Here is a 22,099-nt window from a genome sequence, read left to right on the forward strand (position 1 = left end):
ATGGATTCTAAGGAATAAAACAGCTTATGATATTGACGAATCTTTTTTTTTATTTTTTATCAATTAAGAATAGGATAATATCGAAAGACAATTTTTAGTTGGAAAAACAGAAACGTTTCATGTGTCAGACTACCAACCGTCGTTCTACCATACAATAGTCTTTCTGATTTTTTACTGTTGACTTATTAGGTTAATAGGTAAACCTGAACTAAGAGCTTAATGCTAGTCGGTTTATTTATTTATTTAAACACATAAATATTGGTACAAAGGGCACCAGATATATATGCGCCGCACAAATATCATTCGATTTGTGTGAGGGCTGAGATACTGCCCAGCTGCCCAAACTGAAGCAGGTGGTTTTCTTAGAGGACCACACCCGGAGCCTCTGACCTAAAGGTTTGATCCACAAGGCAGTGGAGCATCGTGAGGAGATGCAGTCTCATGGTAGCCGGTGACCAACGATTGGTTCATACGCCGTTTGTTCCCTCAGGATACTGGAGTCCATGTGCACCATTGGTTTGGAATCAGGGTTTTCTAACTCCTCTGGGTTGATCCTTTGTGTCCACCACCAACCCGGTTAAAGCGTCGGACATTCGCTTCTCATCTTCTCAATTTCGTAAGCAACAATAATGCCGCGAGAAGGTAGTGAGTAGGACTTCCCTGGCAGAGGCTATATAGGCGTGGCCATCTGAGAGCATTTGGAGAGAGAGAGCGGACTCTCCCCACTCTCGGCTGTACCAGGGCATTTGGGGGTCGGTACTCATCAAGGAGATATTCAAGGTTTCTTATTGACTTTCACCTCAAACTACCTAATATTTTAAGATAGTACATGCAATAAAGAGTCATTTAGGCTAATCGCCATATTACTTGATTAATAGAATTCGATCACAATTAAACAGGATTAAACAAATATGATACAAGTCATTATTCAATGATCAATCAATTGTTTGATAACTTTGTATGATTTAAAGCTGATTTTACACAAACCATCTTTTTAGTTTTAATAAATTAAATATATAAGCATGTGATCCATTCAAAATTCAGATCATTTATCAATCCCGATCAAACAAATAAAATGATATCATTACTGGTTAAAAATAAATGTGTAATGTAATCCATGGCTTTTTTCGCCTTCTTCTTCTTCTCTCTCGCCTTCTTTCTTTCTTTCTTTCTTTCCTTCTTTCTTTCTTGTTTCTATCTGCAATTTATTTACTTGCATTTTCAAACAAATATGTTGTGTTAAAATATAAATCAGTGAAATAAAAAAAGAAAATAATAGACTAAGGTGTATGTTTCCTTTTCTCCATTTATTTGTATGTGTGTATTGATAGTGTATTGATAATTTTCTATGACAAAATATTGTCCCAACTTTTGGAACATAGTATTGTGTAAAAAATCGATTTATCAAGTGAAATCAATTTTGTTTTTCTGACGATCAAAAATACCAAAAGAAAATTTTGAAGAATTAGAAAAAAAGAATAAATTTAACTGCCAGGAGATTAGGATCAAGTTCCATCTATGTGTGTATAGTATAATAGACGATGATGAAATTAGTTTATGGATCAAAAATAAAAGAGGAGAAAAATTGCAATCTTCATATTATTAGATATGGTTTGATTTGTTAGTTGGGTTGAAGAAACAAAAAGTAATTTCCTGTAAAATTATATATCTAATTCTACCAAAATAATACTACTAACAAGAATACAGAAATGATCATCACATGCGTTAATGATAATCCAAAGTTCAGTGTTTCATGTTTTGATGGATAGGTTAACAAATACACTATGAAAATATGTCTTAATCCCATGAACTAAAAGTATTTATCTTATTATTATAACATAAATACCACGAATAATTATTATTAGTGAATAAATCGAAAGAAAAACAAAAATCCCTCTTAATACAATTTTATTTACAATTATATACAAAGCCTTGAATTATACTAGTAAGGTGTGATAATATACGATTGTTTGGATAATTCATTTATGCTAATAAATGAATATGATTAATTATAAAAAAAGTTGTTTTTACGACAGATTATACATTGATTAGAACAATGAATGCTGTTTTCAAACATCGTGTACACTACTCCTTTAGGTTCTATCATGTTAAACAAGCAGGTGAGGCTGAAAGCAGAAACGAAAGGTCCGAGTGAGAAGTTCTACAGCTAACCGTAAAGAGGTATGGGGAAGTTTCGAAAAATTTACATGGGACTAATGCTACCTATGAAATCGGAGACCATTATTATTATTATTATTATTATTATTATTATTATTATTATTATTATACCATTCAGTGTTACAGTTAAAACGTGATCACGGACACAATTGCGTGGAAGCTGACTTCCTTAATGAGTGGTCACTTGTTCACCTTCTAGTACTGATCGAATTCTTTCGATTTAAGTACTGAGCTGAAAACAACGAGCTATAAGGTAAAAAAAAATGACAAATAAATAATTTTCTGAAAAACAAATAAATGGACAAACGAAAGCCTACTTTACATCCTTCACATGTCAATGCACCGAAATGAAATCCAGACGATCTACCGCCACACACTCGACAAGGAATATTAGAAATATCGATTTCTGATTGAGTTTCTGGATCTGTATATCAGAAAAATACATGAATGAATAATAGCAAGTACTTTTTTTAACGAAAAATAGTTATCAGAACTTATCCAAACCAAAATAAATTATTTTTATGGAATTATATTAAACTGAATGTGTCAATAGTAAAATAAAGTTTGCTTTAAGTATTTGTATGTATCACTCAGTGACTTTTCAACCACTAACTAATCAGATTACAACACTATCTGGGCGACAATTTAGGTTCCGAAACTTTTTTACTTACACCAATAAGAATGATGTATATTATATATATATATATATATATATATATATATATATATATATAGTACAAAAACATGTTACAATTATCTACTCATCTCACTAAGATTCCGCAGCTGGAAGACTTCGTGCAGAGTCGCATTCATTTTTGTTATATAAGAACTAGCGATACTACTTAAATTATTTATGATATAGTAGATGAAATGAATTTTAGTACCGACAAAAAATTGAAAGTTGAGGAGCTTAGATGAGTTTATGACGGATTAATTCATTTCGCTCATAATAATAAAAATATTAATAATAATGTACGTTACATACGAATACTGACTTAATCTGAGATGAAATTCAAAGAGGAAGACAAAGAGAAAATATAGCAGTAACTACTAAGCTGTTGAGATTAAAACTATAAATGTATGATAAACACAAAAAGAAATTAATATTCAAGTTATAACTGGTGAACAGGTCAGAATTACACGCCTAGAACATAGACATGTATGTATGTATTCAAATAAGTAAATAAATAAATAAATAGAAACATGTATACTACTAATATAATCAGACTAATTAATAATTGTGTTGATTTTCACGACAACAATGTGTACCTACATCTCAGTACATGTGTATATCTGACATAAATGTTCAGTGAAAAATGATCTCGTCAAATATATATATATATATATATATATATATATGAGTAAATAAGGATATACTGAATTTGTCATCAACGTCAAAAGCAGTTTTGTATTCAACATAGAATGTCTGTAGTAGTATCGGTAGTTTTTTATTAGAAAATACAACAGATGATATAGCGGTCAAACTTACTAAACCAAAAAATATTTACTTATGAAAAACGATACACATAGACAAGGGGCCAAGAGTGATTAAAAGTATAGTTTCGTTTTGAATAGTGTAAAACATAAGTTACATATTATGCAGATGTAACTCGATAAAATACGTTGTTGTACAGCGCGAAATTGGTGATGCGATGACGTAGATGTATTTGTTCTGTACGTTTCTACATTATTTTATACTTTTTATTCCTTTGTTTCATCTTTTTAAACAATTTTCCTCACATTACGTTCTTTTTTTAGAAAAATATTGTCGTGAACATACCTTAATATCTTTTATTATTCATCTGGTCGTGTTAAAGTACTCTGAGACAACAAATTGAGTTAGATACAGACTTGTTTTAGACGCTACATTATTTATAACTAACTACTGACAGGTTGACCTTTATCTGATTGATAATAGACAATTAACCATTAAATTGATGAAAATAGTTGAGCAGGATAAATTCATTTCCTACATTTTCGAATATACGTGTAACTCATTAATGAAAATAAATATCGTAGGGTCAGATATTTTTAAGACTAAACTAATTAACTGCTATTCAACAAATTAGGGTTAGAGAATATAGAAATTACAATGGTAAGTAAACAGGTCAATAAAAATCAAATTAGACTGTTAAGTACACAAAGAGTTTAAGAGTAAGATAACAGGTTGACTTTTGCGATCGTATAAATCACAGTTTCTCGTTAAAAATTTCAATAAATTCGTTTTGAAGCCAGTTAGAACTGAGCATGCGATTATTATTATTATTTGTTCAATGTGAAGAGCTTTTTATTATAGGATGAAAGCAGATAAAGAATCACTGGAAACTTTAGAAAGAGTGACGAACTACTTAGAGGATTGAGTAGCTACTAATATCAGGTCTAACGGTGGCCATAATGTCATTCCAATTACACTGCGAAGTATTTTTTTTCAACAAAAAACGTTGGTGGTTAACATTTAAAGATAAAAACGATTATAAGTAGAGATAGAGATGAGAAAGCAAGCACAGATAATGCGTATTCTGGAATGGGCTTCGGCCGCACACACACTCACACAAGTAAATGAGCAGTATTATTAGTACTCGTATGCCAAAAAAATGACGAGAGAAGAGTGGTGTTTCTCTCTTTTTATTCCAAACATCGATTTTAATTGCACTTTAGATTATTAACATTATGTCACTACAACATGCAGTTCATACACATAAGCTTTATGCCTTGACCGTACGTGTGAACACAGAACTTATAAAAAAGTGGATAAAATTGGATTTTATTATCAAAGCTATCAAACTACTATCAAATAAAGACAACAAACATTGTCTTGCAATTGCAATCCACATTAGTTGTTTTGTGCTTGAGAAAAAAATTTTATTTTTATATTTTTATGAGAGTAAGTTTACCGATCTAGAATATTTTTGATTTAAACAAACGACTAACAAGTTGATGATAATTATAGGAAGTAAAATAAAATCTTCACGTACCATAGGATTTATTCAATATTGGGACTCTTTTAGTTAATTTGTGGAAAAGGCCCAAACACAATCTATTGGCGTTGTATTAATAAGAAATATGTGTAAGTATTAGCAGAAATGTTAGACATATTCAGGTGCGTTTCTGAAAAGTGTAAAACCTTTCGTTGTACAAGTTACAAAAGGTCTAACCAGAGATAATGTAATTGCTGGCAATATGCAGTGAAAAGAACGTACAATATTAAGATGTCGATTGACTAGATTGCTAATTTCTAACTGGCGATCACTTAATATTTATCATCAGGATCGACCAAGAAGTAAGAAACGAAAGCTTATTGAAATACTTTGTTCTGAGAATCCTATATTGTACCAAAAATATAATATTGGATAAAGCTAATAATAATAAGTCATTACGAACCTCTGGACTTAGATTTCATACTAAACATCATTCGCGAACAGGACGTATCTAAAGTTCCCATGTGATTCGAACCGTATCATCCTGTACCACGGTTCAAGACGTTATTGACTCATCCGTTTTGTACAAGCTTTTAGAAAAAATACCTGGAGGACATGTTTGAAATAAAGGAAGTCAAACAAACACCCAAGTAGGGAAATACGTAGATTTGCATGTGATATGAAAAACAGGAACTAAGTCTGATAATCTGGTACATTTAGTGACTGAGCGATCGACAAAACTCATATCCTCAAATCAATCATGTTATTGAATAACATTAATTTATTTTTATATATCAGTATCATTTTACTAGAGAAAAAGAAACTATTGTCCAGCTGTGGTGTGTGGTGACACCAAATTAGTCCGATACTTACGTTAGCGTGAAGGCTAAAGAATACATTACGCCTGGAAATGGAAGCAGACATGAAAAGGATGGACAGCAACTGGTACAGCCGACAGTGGGGAGGGCCCGCCCTATCGCTCAAGATGCTCGCACACAGACACGCGTATACAGCCTCTGCCAGGGAAGTCCTACTCACTGACTTCCCGCGGCATTATTGTTGTTTACGAAATTGAGAGGACGAGAAGCGAATGTCCGACGCTTTGACCAGGTTGGTGGTATATATCTGGTGCCCCCTTGTACCAATATTTATGTGTTCAAATAAATAAATAGCAAGTGGAAAAGGATTGCCCAAGACAGGGTTGAATGGAGAGTGCTGGTGGGCGGCCTATGCTCCTCCACGAGGGGTGGCAGGCGTAAGTAAGTAGGTAAGTCACGTCAGTGTATCCGTCTAGTGAGCAATTATCAATAGGTCACAACATGTAATATTGCATCGTACATCGTCGTCTATTCACTAGGAATTCTCTTTGGTCATTTTAACGATAAAACTATGTGGATCCATGGGATACACAAAACTACACTCCATAACAGCATGAGTATGGTGTCAAAAGTAGAGGATATTCAGTGAATTAGAAATCAATTAGAAATGGTGATAACAATGGTAATTATAACACATGGACTTCCTTCCCCAAATCCAATAATGACTAACTATTGTTTGGCTTGAACTTTTCGGTGGAGGTGAATTTTTATCTATACGTCCATCACGAAATCCTTATTATACCCATGCACACACACTGTAATAAATCAATTACATAAATAACTAGTGAAGTTTATGGATGGAGCAATTAGTTAACAGAGAGGAAAAAAAGTGATTATGCTGAATAAGATGGCTCGATGTGATACAAGACAGGAATGGAAAGAAAGAAGTTCTTGGTAGACAACTCTAAGGTGTTAAATTGTCACATCGTAATCAAATGTATGGTGAATTGAAAAAAAAACGAGTACAATATGTCTTATTGAAAGCGACCAACAATTAGGCAGTTATAGATAGGAATTCGGGAAAGGATAGAACTAAATGGTTGATTATAACAGTTCTCAAGGGTTAGGGCTTGAATTTTCATGTTGTTAATATTCAAGACTGAAATTGAACATTATCATATGTGCATCTCCTAGGAAGTATGCCATAACACTGGCTTTTTATCACAACAGTGTAGTATATTTAGATTGTGGTTAGTAGGTGGGATTTAAAATGAGTGTTATGCTGTATTTGAGATTAATTGGCAACCTGGATTTATCTACACATTGGTGTTAACGTTCATATTAAGGCTCGGACCAAGAATCTATCACTTGAACAAAAACACGTTTCCAGCCATGTGATACTAATTTCAGATATCCACTAACTTGTTTTCTAAATATTTCGGCTTGATAACAAAACAATAACTAGGGAATGCACTGCTTGGTTTACCTTTCAGTCTCATTTGAAGTAAGAATGGAAATATATTTAAAAACAACCTCATTAATTAATGAAGCTTATGCTTTTTAAAATACACATTTTTTTACGTCCTCTATCCTTGATCAAAATATGAAACAAGCATATAGTAGGATAGAAGGCGTTATTGTTTTGTGAAATTGAATTTCTTTGTTAAACTAGCTTTTGGTTGGCCACTTAAAGTCAAGAAATGTTAGAAATACAATTCCCTACTGATTAGGATATCATAAAAAAATATAATTAATTATGAAGTTGATTTAAAGTTGATTATCACTATGGATTGGTACCAACTGAGGAACTACTAAAACCGGGAAAGAAAAAAAAGTGAGCAGAGTCTCCAACACATGAAACGTCTCGAGTCCAATTGTTAACATAGTCGTGGATACATACTTCTGAGGAATTCTATACTAAGACGAAACAGCCGTCCAAAGCCCCCCATATTTTGATCTGTTTGATAATAATCAATTTCATGTACAGTACTGTATAGTTTTTTTGTATAGAAACAGAACTTATTGTGTTTATCGATTCCTGCGTTCATTTCGTGTCAATGTAAAAGTTTGAAATAACGTAATAAGTGGATAGACAATCAAAACTGTTCATAGCATAAGTATTTATCTTCGGTACCCAACTTTGGCCAAACAATTTACTGGAAATCAAGGAGAAATAGCCGGTTATCTCGTTTTACTGCAGGAATCGTTGAGAGTGGACAACCCATATCTCTGTAGATTTATACATCAAGGCGAGAATGGTATCTTCAGACTATCTAGTTGGAATCTAACAATTCACACATATACCTTATAAATTAAAAAAATACTCAGATGCCTAATGAATTTCCGTAAAACAAATTAGATAGAATGAAAGACATAGAACCGTGTAAGTAGAGTAATCCTATACAGAAAAGTGATTACTATTATTGTATAGTGACTGGTAACAGTAACATAGCTGAAAGAAGTTGAGAGTAACTGAATGAGTCAGTTTTTATGTGCATGTAAGTATCTGCTCAGAAAGAGAAAAATTAGTTACGAAAACTACATGAACAACAATCGATAGATATATAACGTGTATGTGTCACATTTACGGGTATGTATATACAAACTAAACGTACACAGACAAACCGTAGCTACCAACCTAAGATATTCAAAAATCAATGTCGAATTTGGCATTCACACTGACTAAAACAATAATTGATTTGAAAACAATAACAATCATAATGAGTATTATTAATATGCACAAAAACAACAATAACGCATCAATTAAGGTAAAACGAATTGGACAACAATAATGATTATAAGGAAGACGCTGAGTGATGTTGGTGACACAGAGTAGTGTGTGTCAGAGAGAGAGACAAAATGAAACATATCAATTGATGTGCATCATTTATAAATAAGGAGACGTAAATGTTGAACAGTTTTATACATAAATTGTTTAAGATTACAGCCTCTACTACAACCCAAAGTGAACAAAAAATACAAGGAAAAAATTTTTTTAATCAGAAAAATACATATAAGAACGAATTTTCTATGGGTACTATAAAATAAATATAGAGTACGCAACACTAATTTTTGCAATCATCTGGATTACAACGTTATCATCACCTGATATCGTCAATCTTTAGGGCTTCAAACACACTGCCTCCACTCAGTATTACAGTGGGACATGAGACCACTGAACTAAATGGGCCGTATATCAAGTAGAACACAATTATTATCACCATAACTATGAGCATTTATTTTTTCGACTGTATGCGTAGTAAATATTGCAATCCACATGATTGAACTTGAAAACAAGCGACAAGAGATTAGGTGTATGGGGATTATTGCTTATCTGAAATAAACATTGGTACAAAGGGACACCGAATACATATGCGCCACACAAGTCATTCGATTTGTGTGTGGACTGTGATGCTGCACGGGTGCCCAGACCGAAGCAGGTGGTTTTCTTAGAAAGCCACACCCGGAGCCTTCGACCTAAAGATCTGATCTACAAGGCAGTGGAGCAACGTGAGGAGATGCAGTCCCATGGTAGCCGGTGACCAACGGTTGACTCATATGCCATTTGTTTCCTTAGGATCCTGGAGCCATGTTCACTATTGGTTTGAAATCAGGGTTTTCCAACTCCTCTAGGTGAACCCTTCGTGTCCACCACCAACCCGGTTAAAGCGTCGGACATTCGCTTCTCGTCCTCTCAATGTCGTAAACAACAATAATGCTGCGAGAAGTCAGTGAGTAGGACTTCTCTGGAAGTTTTTGTATGTATGTGTCCATGTGAGGGCACTTCGAGAGGTAGAGCTGACTCTCCTCACTATGGGTCGTACTAGGGCATTCGGGAGCTATCAATTTACGATTTTAAAACAAGCTATCCTTAAACTTGAATCCCGTTGATACTCATATCCGCAAATATCAAAGTAGTGAGACAACATTGTTAGTCTTAGAAAAGAAACGAGAAGTGATTAAAAGAGGTTGAAAGTCTTGAAAAAACTATAAGACTTATTTACAGAATAATTCTGTTTCGTTTTCTTCAGAACAACCGACTTGATGAAATACATAGCTAACCTATCCCCCACTCCAAATGCAATAAATGTTAACAGTACGAAGATATATAAATAGCAAATTACATCTAGCACTCAGCTTATTAGCTAAACAGTTATAAATAAATGATAGATCTTTCGACGATAAGGAAGTAGGTTTGCAAAAAGACTCAAGTTAGTCAGACCATGAAATCTTAGCTGTCTTGAAAAACCATAGCGTTTCGTTGCTTGGGTCAGTGAGACAGCGAATATTAGTTGTTGCGATAATGGAGACCACTTGTAACTCGAGATGAGGGATTTTTATTCTATAGACAATACAACTGCTATCTAGAAGACAAACAATGAAGGCCTTGAGACTAAATCATATAGCTCATAAAACAAAACTTCAAGAAAAACATTAGCGGTTGACGAACACTTTGTTAATCTTCTTTTAAAATTATGTACACTTTTGACAAGAAAGTACAGTAGTTCGAAGAAATATGCTTTCTTTGAGAGGGATTATTATTATGACAGTATGGTAAACTTGAAGTTTACAGTTAGTACGTATAAAGAATTTGTGCTAGTTATGACAGACTGATTTTAACTGACAAAGTTAAAATGAAACCCATACGAAGGTTGGAAGTATGAATTATCAGTTGCTTTTAGGAATACTAATTCAGTATGAAAACTAATTAACGTGCAGATATTTGATCGCTTCCAATCACAATCTAATCACAAATTAAATATTACATATAATATGTAACATAGCTAATTTTTACTTCAGCGTTCTATGGTGGCTAACATAGAATTTGATTGGCAAGAGACTAACAGGTGGGGTCGAAATAAATTATTTACTCAGATGATTAAAATACTAACTTAAAAACATGTAAAGAAATGCAGACCTGGTTACACTGTAGGCGATAATACGTCATCGTTGTGATTCTTAAACGACAACTGAAAATTGGTCACGATGGCGCAGTTATATTGATTCATGTTCTTTTGCTAAATTTTATGTTTCAAAATTACTTTATAACTTGTACAACTACATTTTAATCTCTATGCCTAGTTTTTTACTATAATGAATATAACCGTAACTTCGAATCATTTAGTTTTTATTTGATTGGTTATGAAATATGACAACGTAAATCAATGTATATTAATGCCAGGTTATAAGATTCTTGGTGAATAACTGACTGAAGTTATCAGATAATAGTTTACTATTCACAAAATCAGTTCGACTTAAAGTTCTTATTTTTAACTACAAATTTTTATGTACAAGATGCGATATGTATCTGCTCAAGTTATCAAGCTCCATGCCTCAACGTATCGAGAAAAAAAAGAGTAGTGAAAATAAATATGCGATTATGACTGTTCGACTTTTTGACTGTTAAATCACAGGGTATTTTATAATTCAGAATGTCAAAGTTCTCCCAAATGCAAACATTTTTCGTTATGCTATCAAGCGTCTTAACTAATGGAAAATTATATATGTATGTTTGTAACCATTTAATTTAATGATCATTGATTCTACCTTTTAGTGTTGTGATATATCGTGAGGTCAATTTGATCTATACAGATTTCTGTAAGGTTTCTTATTACTATTTATCCTATCACCGGTAGTGCATGCATGTGCTGGTATGAATAAGTTAAGTCATTATCATGACCATTATCAAAAACAATGAACGTGAAAATGAAGACCATTATTATTCTTATTTTTTCTTTCCTCTTCTTCTTATTATTATTATATCCATTAATTCATAAAAGAAACAGTTGATGACAGTAGGATTGGTGGTATTATATATGACTTTTATATGAATGAAATAGAACGTTCATTTTATTTTTAAATCGGAATTTTATCAATTGAACAAAGATAACTTAATTCAATAATGAATATGAACTGTTTGGAATACCTATGATTGATTAAATTTTGCTTTTTTCCCAACTACATCTAAGTTCTTAACTTATTATTAAAAAAATTCATTCAATAAGCTGGATGAGTCCATAACAATATGCTAACTAGCTAATAGTAATTACATGATCATTAACCATTAACTGTTAAGTAACCTATGTCCCATCTGCCTACACCTTTGTGCTAATCGAATTCCATCCGTCAATTTGTAATATATACATAAAGGATAAAATGATATAGTAATGAAGCTAACCTATAAAATGCACACAGATAACTAAGTTTAGAGTCAAACATCTTTGTATGTAAGGGCTAGTATTACTACCCAGCTGTATTAACTAAGGGAGGTGTAACGGAGGTTTGAGACTGATCTCTGGCCTAAAAATCGACCACATTAACCACGAAACCACTTTAATGTGCTCAGTGGTTCAAGTGACTAGATATAGAGATGAGATTTATTTAAATTTGAGCAGTTAGACGTTTCACATTAGTTAGCATCCGTCAGTAAAGGAACCGATGCTCACTGTGAGATTCGAAACTACGCCAAACATAGTCACAACCAGAGACCTCATACCACTGAACAAGTTGGGCGATTATTAACCATATGTAGAAACCAGATATTTACATACTAATAAGTCCTTGAGTTTTTTACAACTTGATGATTACTAAGGACTGGCCAATGTCAAGTGTGTCATATCCTTCTTATTGTTGATCCAGTCTTATCGATGAAGTGGCAATGTGACTACTAATCTAAATGACTCGACATCACGTGGACTGTGTTAAAATGTAAGGTGGTGGTTGGAAGTAGTTCACGGGGAAACATTAGTTCCCTTAAGATTACAGACAGACCTTGTTGACAGGTGCGGAACAGCACGGAATCTAAGTGCAGGATTTCCTGTTTACTACCTTCAACCAACACCTTAGGTTTCTGAGTAGTAACCAATATCATGTCCATAGCATCTAGTGCTAATCGAATTCCAACATTATCTGAAAGGCAATTAGAAGCGCTAAAATTAGATTTCAACTGAATGTGATGATTTTACGATAATTCTTGCCACAACCATTAAGAAAATTTTCCTGGGAAAAACTATATAATGATGTGTACTTTCAACCTCTAAAGAGATTTTACACAACTGTTAGGTTTGACATTCGCTCAGCCTGACTATTAACTAACTGTTTAGACATGTTGGTGTTATCATTGGAATTAAATGTCATAATTCGAGAACCAGTTGACTTCAGCTACGAACTTACCAGGATTTGTTTTTTTTAGATCCTGTCACTGATAAGTGAATGTTCAAGGGAGTTGATTAATTTGAAAATAAATAAACCTCATTATACATTTGATAATAAGTGCTTTGTTTTTGCAATGAAGATATTAATTAACATTTAAAAAATACTTGTTCCTTATTTATAATGCAATTAAACATTGCAATCATGTGATTGAATTTTAATAATAATTAATGTAAATCACTTACTAAATACGAAATCAGAGTAGTTCGCTTAGAGTCATATTTTGTGTATTACTATCTGATCGCAGTGGGACTTGGACCTGATAAATAATGGTTGAATGTTGAACGCCTTAGTCAGTAAGCCAAATCCTTAACAAAACGCTTGGCAATTAAAATTTTAAAGCCATAACTAGCAAGACTATTGGTGAATTAGGCAATCGTAATAAATGTGACACCTACCTTAGATGTTCATCAGTTCAATTTGCTACACTAGATTAGCACAGCAAAACGAAACTAACGAGAGGATGAGCAAAAGAATCGAAGTAATAATACAGAAATAAACATGGAGAACATGGGGTATGAATAAAAAGAAATTACCAAAATGAATACATAAAATAATATTTAAAGTCAGAGTTTAACAAATTAGGACATCCATGTCACAGTGACTAGTTAAGAACCTTATTATATGGTGTGTTATCATCACAGACACGTTAATTGAATCACTCGAGTTAAACTATAAATTACAATGATTTAGTCAGCTCCACTATTCAGCTCGTCGAGTTAATGTGATGTGGTGACTTAGATTAACATACACAACCTTGATGCCAGGTTCTAATTTGATTAAGACAGACTGATTCAGTCAACCTTTATAACTAAGTAGAGTGTGAAGACAAACATCTGAAATCTGCTTGAAGAAAAGTGGTTATCATTGGCTCAATTTAAAGAATGACACTAATTTATAAAATTCCTATTTCTTTCTTTCTACATAGAGAACTCACCTTTCATTTTCATCCCAACTAGTAAGCATTTACGGTAACGACAAATTTGACATTTCCCACGACTACCTTTAGCCACTATACAGTTACCACCGGTTGGACAGACATTTGTCGGTTTTGTATCAGCCATCGAATGACGCATGAAAAATTTCTACGGAATTAGAGAAAAAGGTAAAGCAAAAAAACGATTACCGAATCGCTATAATTAATTGATTAGTTAAGTAAATAATGATAACAGTTTTTTACAGAAAGTGAATCACCACAAGAAAAGTTTACTGATGATGACATGGAACAGACAGGCACATGTTTATTTGAAATTGATAATTTTTAGTTTTAACCACTAACCAACCAATGACTAAGTGCCATAATTTTGAAACATTTCAATTTCGGCGACCAAACAGTCGTGTTTATAACCTGATGGAGGAGACAAAATTTTTACTTTGGTGGAAAAAATCCGGACATGAATGTAATTCGAGCACATCCATCTATCTAGCCACTGGCATTCTCGTCTCAGACTTAAGTATGAAGTTAGGGAAAGTAATGCTAATTAAAAATTAGAGTGATAATGAAATGGTATAAAGAGAAAAGCCTCCATAGAATCAAAGTGGTTAAACAGTACAAAGGAAGCTGAATGAAGAATAAAAATACAAGAACTGGAAGTCAGAATTTTACAAAAGATAAGTATGTTGGTGAAATTACATTTGGTGAAAATATCTTTAAATGTGATCGATGATATGTGCAGTTCCCAAATTCGGTCATGTTTCAACCAACATAGATCAAGTAGAAGGTGATTCATTAATCTGAAAAATTCTGTGACGCAACCTTGGAGAAAAAAATAAGACAGTAAGTTGACAACAAGAGAACATTGTTAAATGAAGGAAAACTAGGAAAAAATCAAGCAGTAAGTAGTGATAAGAAATGTAAAAAAAGACTAAAAACAAAAAAATATGGTTGGACAAAATTATTCTACAGACATTAAAACCCTATTCACCAGCATAACTCAAAGCGAAATAACACTGATTTATTAGCATAAAATCAAATAGGAAAGAAGATTAATGAATTATAGTGTTCTTTTATAATAGATGGGAAGAAAAGACAGCTACCACTGTAAATATTCAGCTTACAAGTAAATATTTTTTTATTAACTCAATTATTAGGTACAGATTAGCGTACTTCACAAGCATGAGGTCTAGTAATATTATTATTCAGATGCTTAGACTGATTAAACTACGCGTCTCACTTATTGGACCCAATGCTACTTCGCTACTACTCAATCCGATGATACAATACAATGTTGTCAGCTACAGGAGGTTGAGTGAGCCAAACCACTGTATTGATTAATAAAGACATTGGTTGAACGTGTGCGTACAAATGTAAAGCTTTCTAGTTGAATTTTTTGAGATGACATACAAGGTTAGAATGGTTTAAAATCAAGTGAAAACACTTGCTTGTAGTTCGTTTCTCGTTTAACAAGATTTTAAATGTTGTAACCCTATGATTATTTAATGAATGTCATTTTATTCATTTTCCTTCTTATATATGAAGTGAACCGATAGAATTATTATGTAAGGAAACTTACATTGATTCGGATATGAACTTCTCACTGTAGACTAGAAACCAAGTTTATGGTCACGTAGATTTGGCATAGAATTACATATTTTATGCACATAAAGGCCAGTTTTACTACTTTTTTGAACCCATTATAATCCAATGGTTGTCTAAGGACAATCCGTGACGTAAGTTATGGAACTAAACAACCCTCACAAATCCCTCATACGAAGAACAACCATGTAGTAACTAGTAACTAATTTCGAAAGGCGCTTCCCGAGTTTCAGTGAGAACTGATGACCAGTGAGGTTCGACCATATCGGATGTGATTCAGTTACTTACGAATGGGTAGTAGATGGATGCATAACATCACAAGTCAGTTGAAGTTTTGAATGTAGGCGATTGGATCCTAACTCGGTGGTTTAGAAGTTAACCACTCATCTCAATATTAATGTCCAGAAAACGACACCCAGAGGGGTTGTGGATGTGCACTCTCTATGCAGCTCAGTACCAGAACGAAACAGCTATCCAGTGCTTCCAAGTGCCCTGGTACGACCGATAGTGGGAAGAGTCAGCTCTATGTCTCGAAATACTCTCACATGGACACATACATACAAAAACTTCCAGAGAAGTCCTACTCACTGACTTCTCGCAGCATTATTGTTGTTTACGACATTGAGAGGACGAGAAGCGAATGTCCGACGCTTTAACCGGGTTGGTGGTGGACACGAAGGGTTCACCTAGGGGAGTTGGAAAACCCTGATTTCAAACCAATAGTGAACATGGCTCCAGGATCCTAAGGAAACAAATGGCATATGAGTCAACCGTTGGTCACCGGCTACCATGGGACTGCATCTCCTCACGTTGCTCCACTGCCTTGTAGATCAGATCTTTAGGTCGAAGGCTCCGGGTGTGGCTTTCTAAGAAAACCACCTGCTTCGGTCTGGGCACCCGTGCAGCATCACAGTCCACACACAAATCGAATGACTTGTGTGGCGCATATGTATTCGGTGTCCCTTCGTACCAATATTTATGTGTTTAAATAAAATAATTTACATAAATTCAGTAATAATTAAATAGAATAATCTCTGTTTCAAACGATCCACATGAGAGTATACATTAAGCGGTCAAAACTATTAACTTTCTCATCAGAAAATTAAGCTTTAAATAATTATTTTGGAGAGATTCACACCAAAATTTGTATGCTATTGTGAATCATAAAATAATTTTTTAGATAGATTTATCAACTATTTGCAGTTGAAATGGATTGAAAAGTACTCACGATGACAGAATAGTGGCCTAATGGTTTAAGTATAAAGTTTTCAACCGATATCAATAGTAGATTTGAACCCCCGCTTAACTTGTGCAGCCAGGAAGTACAATTAATCTCCATACAAACATATGGCTCAAACTTGGCTACAAAAACCTGAGCTTTGCAAATAAGCTAAATACATTCGTTGGAAATGGAAGTCTTCAGTTACTATCAAAAGTTCGAGTTACAAAGATGAAAAACATCTTTATACACTCGGAATATTTACCTGAAAACGTAAAAAGTGATAAGTTGAAAATACAAAAATCAGGAATTATATTGGTAAGACTATAATTTATGGACGAATTAATGGAATTAAGGATAGCAAGTCATGCGCTTTGGCGCAAAATTCATTCAGTTCGTGGTAGAAACCTTTCGATTTGTAACCGTAACTCTTCATATTAACTCTTTTTGACTGTAGTAAATAGGTGAGTCGTCTCAAAGTCACTTCAGCATCGTCGCTCAAAGGTCGTCCATAAATTATATTCTTACGATACATTGTCAGTGATGTAAGAACAACTTAAATTAGTCAAGCATTCCTACTTTGTAAAGAAAAAGCTTTTTCTAAGAAGCAAATGCAACAAAAGTATTTTGAACAAAATGGTATAGGTGTTAAGATAAGTGTAGCTTTATACAGTTACATGGACGTAGACAATTAGAAATAGTACTAAAATTCGACAGTTATGACGTCATAAAAAGTTCAATGTACGAATACAAACTGTCTGGTAATTAATAACTTCTTATCGGATCAAGAAAATCACCTACCTAGACAAATATCAAATAATTTACAGTGAAAAGAATAAATTAAATTTATTTGATGTATAATCTGCTACGCAGCTCGAAACTTTAGGATAATAACACAAAAACTTATGGTAAAATTTTCATTTTTTTATTAGCTCATTAATTTTTTCTGCTTCTGGCAATCGAGAAGACGAAGAAAGCTCAAATATTTTCTTGTAGTTTCGACTAATGATGACACAAAGTGCATATTCATAGAAAATTTCTATACATCTTCAAAAATCGGTCACAACTTATCCGAGCTTTGGCGAGATTTAGCCAGATTTAAAACGATGATCGAAAAGAATTCTATTTGCTAAAACAGTAGAATTAGGTTATTATTTGAATCAACAACTCGTACCGTACACAATTGTATATCATTCAAACAGGATGGATCGATGTGTGATGTACTCAATTGTTAACTGGCTTTCAGATATCCTACTAGTAGTTCATACATAACTGCTTCAGTTTTGACATCTATTATTATTATTATCATTATTATTTGATCACAAATATTAGTACAAAAGGACACCGAATACATATGCGCCACACAAGTCATTCGATTTGTGTGTGGACTGTGATGCTGCACGGGTGCCCAGACCGAAGCAGGTGGTTTTCTTAGAAAGCCACACCCGGAGCCTTCGACTTAAAAATCTGATCCACAAGGCAGTGGAGCAACGTAAGGAGATGCAGTCCTATGGTAGCCGGTGATCAACGATTGGTTCATATGTCATTTGTTTCCTTAGGATCCTGGATCACATGTTCACTATTGGTTTGGAATCAGGGTTTTCCAACTCCTCTAGGTTGATCCTTTGTGGCTAGATATAGCATCGCCACGTTATTGGGATATTTAATATGAGCTGGCAGTGGAATCCAAGATATGCGCTTCGTCCTATATAGGATTCAGTGAACAATGAGTTAGGCGTATGGGGCGAAAGGTAGCAGGTTTGAGTTCCACTGTGGGCAACAATACTGAGATGTACGTACATCTAGCTGACGAGTGTCAAACGAGACAAAACGTGAATTCTACCGTCAACCACGTACTAAACATACGTATAATATACTGTCTACGTTTATTTTCTCTTGCTATCATTGATACTACTATTATTTCGATTCGTTCGATCTTTTGTTGCTGTGCTGAACCGAAGCGTACTGGATTTATTACAATTTATAGGTCATTATCCTGGAAGGCAAGTGAACCTAAACAGAACATATAAATGTGAATACACATATGTAGGAGTTAAGAAATAGACTAATACCATATCTTACCACTGCACAATATAAATGTTAAGTGAATAAAAAGAGGACATTTTTAATCCTTATTCTTCCAGGCAGTTTCTTCGAATTTATGACAATTAACTGGTTAGTGTTAACAAGAAATTAGGACGAAGTTGTAAATTTTATCAGCCAGGTATGTGTTTTCCTTTTAACTGCATTCGTTAATGGCTACCAGTGGAAATTGGGATGTGAATCCCCCTTACGTGGATTTCACAACATTCCTAGTATGTATGGTTTATATTACAACTCCGGTCTAGAATGCAGTGGCTCAAACGCCTGTTATCGACTGTTACTATAGCTTGAAACGTTTTTCTGTCTACGGTATTAAGATTAAATTGATCAGTCCTTGTAAGTATGTTTAGTCTTCACTGATGCCCAGACACTATTTCACTGCTAACAAGTAAAAATATATTCTCGACTCAAAGGGAAAATGCCATAATTCTATTAAATAAGATTGCAGATTATATGGAAAGGATTGCTAAATATAAGTTACGCAGAGAACTAAGCAAAGTTACCATATAATTTAAATAAAACAAAATATTTTAAGTAATTTCAATAACCAGATAAACCATAAATGAGGTCAGAAAATAAAAATATCGAACATTTATGAGATAGATATTTTATTAATTATGAATTTGTATTGTCTGAGTAGTGTTTTGGTTAAATAACAGAACCACATGTTCGAACCGCCTACTACTACTTTCGTTTGGACAACCAAGTAATAGTTCTAGTCACCAAAGGTTCACAAACAAACCTGTTCTTAGTTGTTAGGATGTAGTCTCCTATAAACCACAGTGGAATGTTTATATGGTTTATGACATGAAAAGTTTAGTACACAGTGGGAGGTCATCAAGTGTTTCATATATTGATGGAAGATACACAAGAACAAGGAATATTACACAAAACTACCAAGGGAGAAATTTAAAAGGAAGGAGAATAATAAAATACACAAACGAAAAGACAATGGCACAAAAACATAGAGTAGTAATATACTTAGTGTATAGAATTTGCAAAATTTAATAACTGTTATGATGCATTAATTAGATAGTTATTCAGTGAAATATCTAAAGGGTTATATACAGAATCTTTTCCCATTAATAGGACATTGATACTTTAGATACTCAATGATCGACCATGAGACTATGGAGTTCGAAGTTATTACATTGTAAACGTACAATTAATCCATAGATAAAATATATTGCTCTTTTAAAAAGGATTTCCTTAACTGATACTAAATTACGAATAACACCAAAGAAATACCAATTACAATGAATACGGACTTACTTTGCAAGCTTCACACACATATGCTCCATGATGGAAACCAGCTGCCAACTCACCACATACTTGACATTTTTGCCCCTCCATTTTATTTTGATATTGATAGAAAGCTGATTCAGGACTACTGAATCCTGGTAATTGAACTTCGTTACAATTTACAAAACTCTTTTGACCAGAGTCAGTAATTAAGTTCACCGCTTCATCATTATTACAAGAAGATATAGGCGTTGTAACTGAATTAGAACCATTGTTACTACCAGTACGGTCATAAAATGTATTGTTTAGTATATTTTTAAGTCTATTCGGTGAAGGATTCGGTTGAGCTCTGTCAACACTATTATTATTATTTATATTTGGGTGTTCTTTGAAATCACTTTTCAGTGGTTCATATGTATCATATGGATAACACAAACGATGAGATTTCGATACAGGACTCAAACCTATTAGAACCTTTGAATCGGCCTGATTAGTTACAGAAAAACCAGCGCACGGTGTATGACCGTTAGAAGTAAAACGTTTAGTCAGCGGATCGCATAATGTATTAGGAAAGAAACATGAAAAATCAGGTGTTCCTGTAAGCATACGTTCATTTGTATCAAATGTATTTATACATGTTGATGATGTATCAATGAATGTAAGCGCATCAGCTGTAAAATCTGATGAAGAGTTAACACTTGCGTTATCATTATCTAATCGACCCTGAGATACAACACGAACTGGGGAATTGTTCAATATACGATTATTACATCCTGGATTAAGAATATTATCTGAATGGAAAGCATTACTTAAATTAGTCTGAGGTAGTGTAAGTTGATCTACTGATGAACATGGTATATATCTTGTTGATTGTGATGAAATAGATTCCTTTGTATCATTATTACCAATAATTTTATTGCTTTGTGTATGTGCTCGCAAAGATCCACACGTTTCGACAAGTTTCCGATTTTCAACAAACTGATCATCAACTATTTCATGTTCCTCGAATGACTCACTTTTCCCTGAGAAAGATTCTAACGTAGAGTTAGTGGCGGTCGGTTTATTGTTACACATCATTTCATACGATGACTTAGAGATTGGCGCAGATTGTCCGGACAAATTCCCAGTCGGTGAAAAACCATCATCTGCTTCACATTTAATTCTAAAACCACATAAATTTGTAGATGAATTATTTTCACCGGGTGATTCTTGTTTTTGCTGCTGGTGATGAATAGAAATCTCACTTCCTACATCATTAGAAAATTGTGTTTGAATTGTAGGATGAGTTGAAGTATATGTAGGATAACAATTTCCATTTGAAGTTATACATGATAATAGTCTACCAATATCAGTAGTGCCAGATGAGGTGATGGAGGAATTCGACTTATCAGTACAGTTGTTTAGATCATTATTAATCACATTAGAATATGCATGCTGCTCAGTAGTAATTCCTAAACCGACTGAAGTGGAAATAGTTGGAGACGAAATAAGCGGATATTTGCCGTTAAAACTGTTATTGTTGTTGTTACTATCAGACATTTATGACATTTATTATTCATATAAGATGTATTGCAAATAAAAATTTAAGGCATTTAAAATAATTAGTGTCCTAAAAGCTCATATGAAAAGTTGTATAAACAAAAGGACAATGAAGAGAGATGCGAAAATGTATTATTAAAAACTGATAACTCATCATGGGAAATGTGTAAAATCGATAGTTAAATTGTCAAATATATCCTTTTATGCAGATTAATTGAATACATGAATATATAAAAAGAGTACTGAAAGCACCGGAAGCAATTAAAAGTAACATGAGAATAATTAAACGTCACGTTACATGACAAACTGTGAAACGCCCTGAGGAGATATTTTC

At 33.6% G+C, this 22,099-nt stretch overlaps 1 protein-coding gene across 1 annotated transcript in view; it reads right to left on the reverse strand.

The window, feature by feature from the left end:
- Window positions 1–21,765, reverse strand: part of Smp_016180.1 (putative nuclear hormone receptor) — a gene marked incomplete at its 5' end in the record, with an annotated part of 49,421 nt that extends 27,656 nt beyond the window's left edge. The window contains 3 exons of the mRNA XM_018792958.1: window positions 2,496–2,602; window positions 14,064–14,211; window positions 20,257–21,765. Of these exons, the coding sequence (XP_018647518.1) occupies window positions 2,496–2,602; window positions 14,064–14,211; window positions 20,257–21,765 (1,764 nt within the window). The remainder of the gene's footprint in view (window positions 1–2,495; window positions 2,603–14,063; window positions 14,212–20,256) is intronic.
- Between the last annotated feature and the right edge of the window lie 334 nt (window positions 21,766–22,099).

Source organism: Schistosoma mansoni, chromosome 1, assembly GCF_000237925.1.
Source record: "Schistosoma mansoni strain Puerto Rico chromosome 1, complete genome".
NCBI classification, from domain to species: Eukaryota; Metazoa; Platyhelminthes; class Trematoda; order Strigeidida; family Schistosomatidae; genus Schistosoma; species Schistosoma mansoni.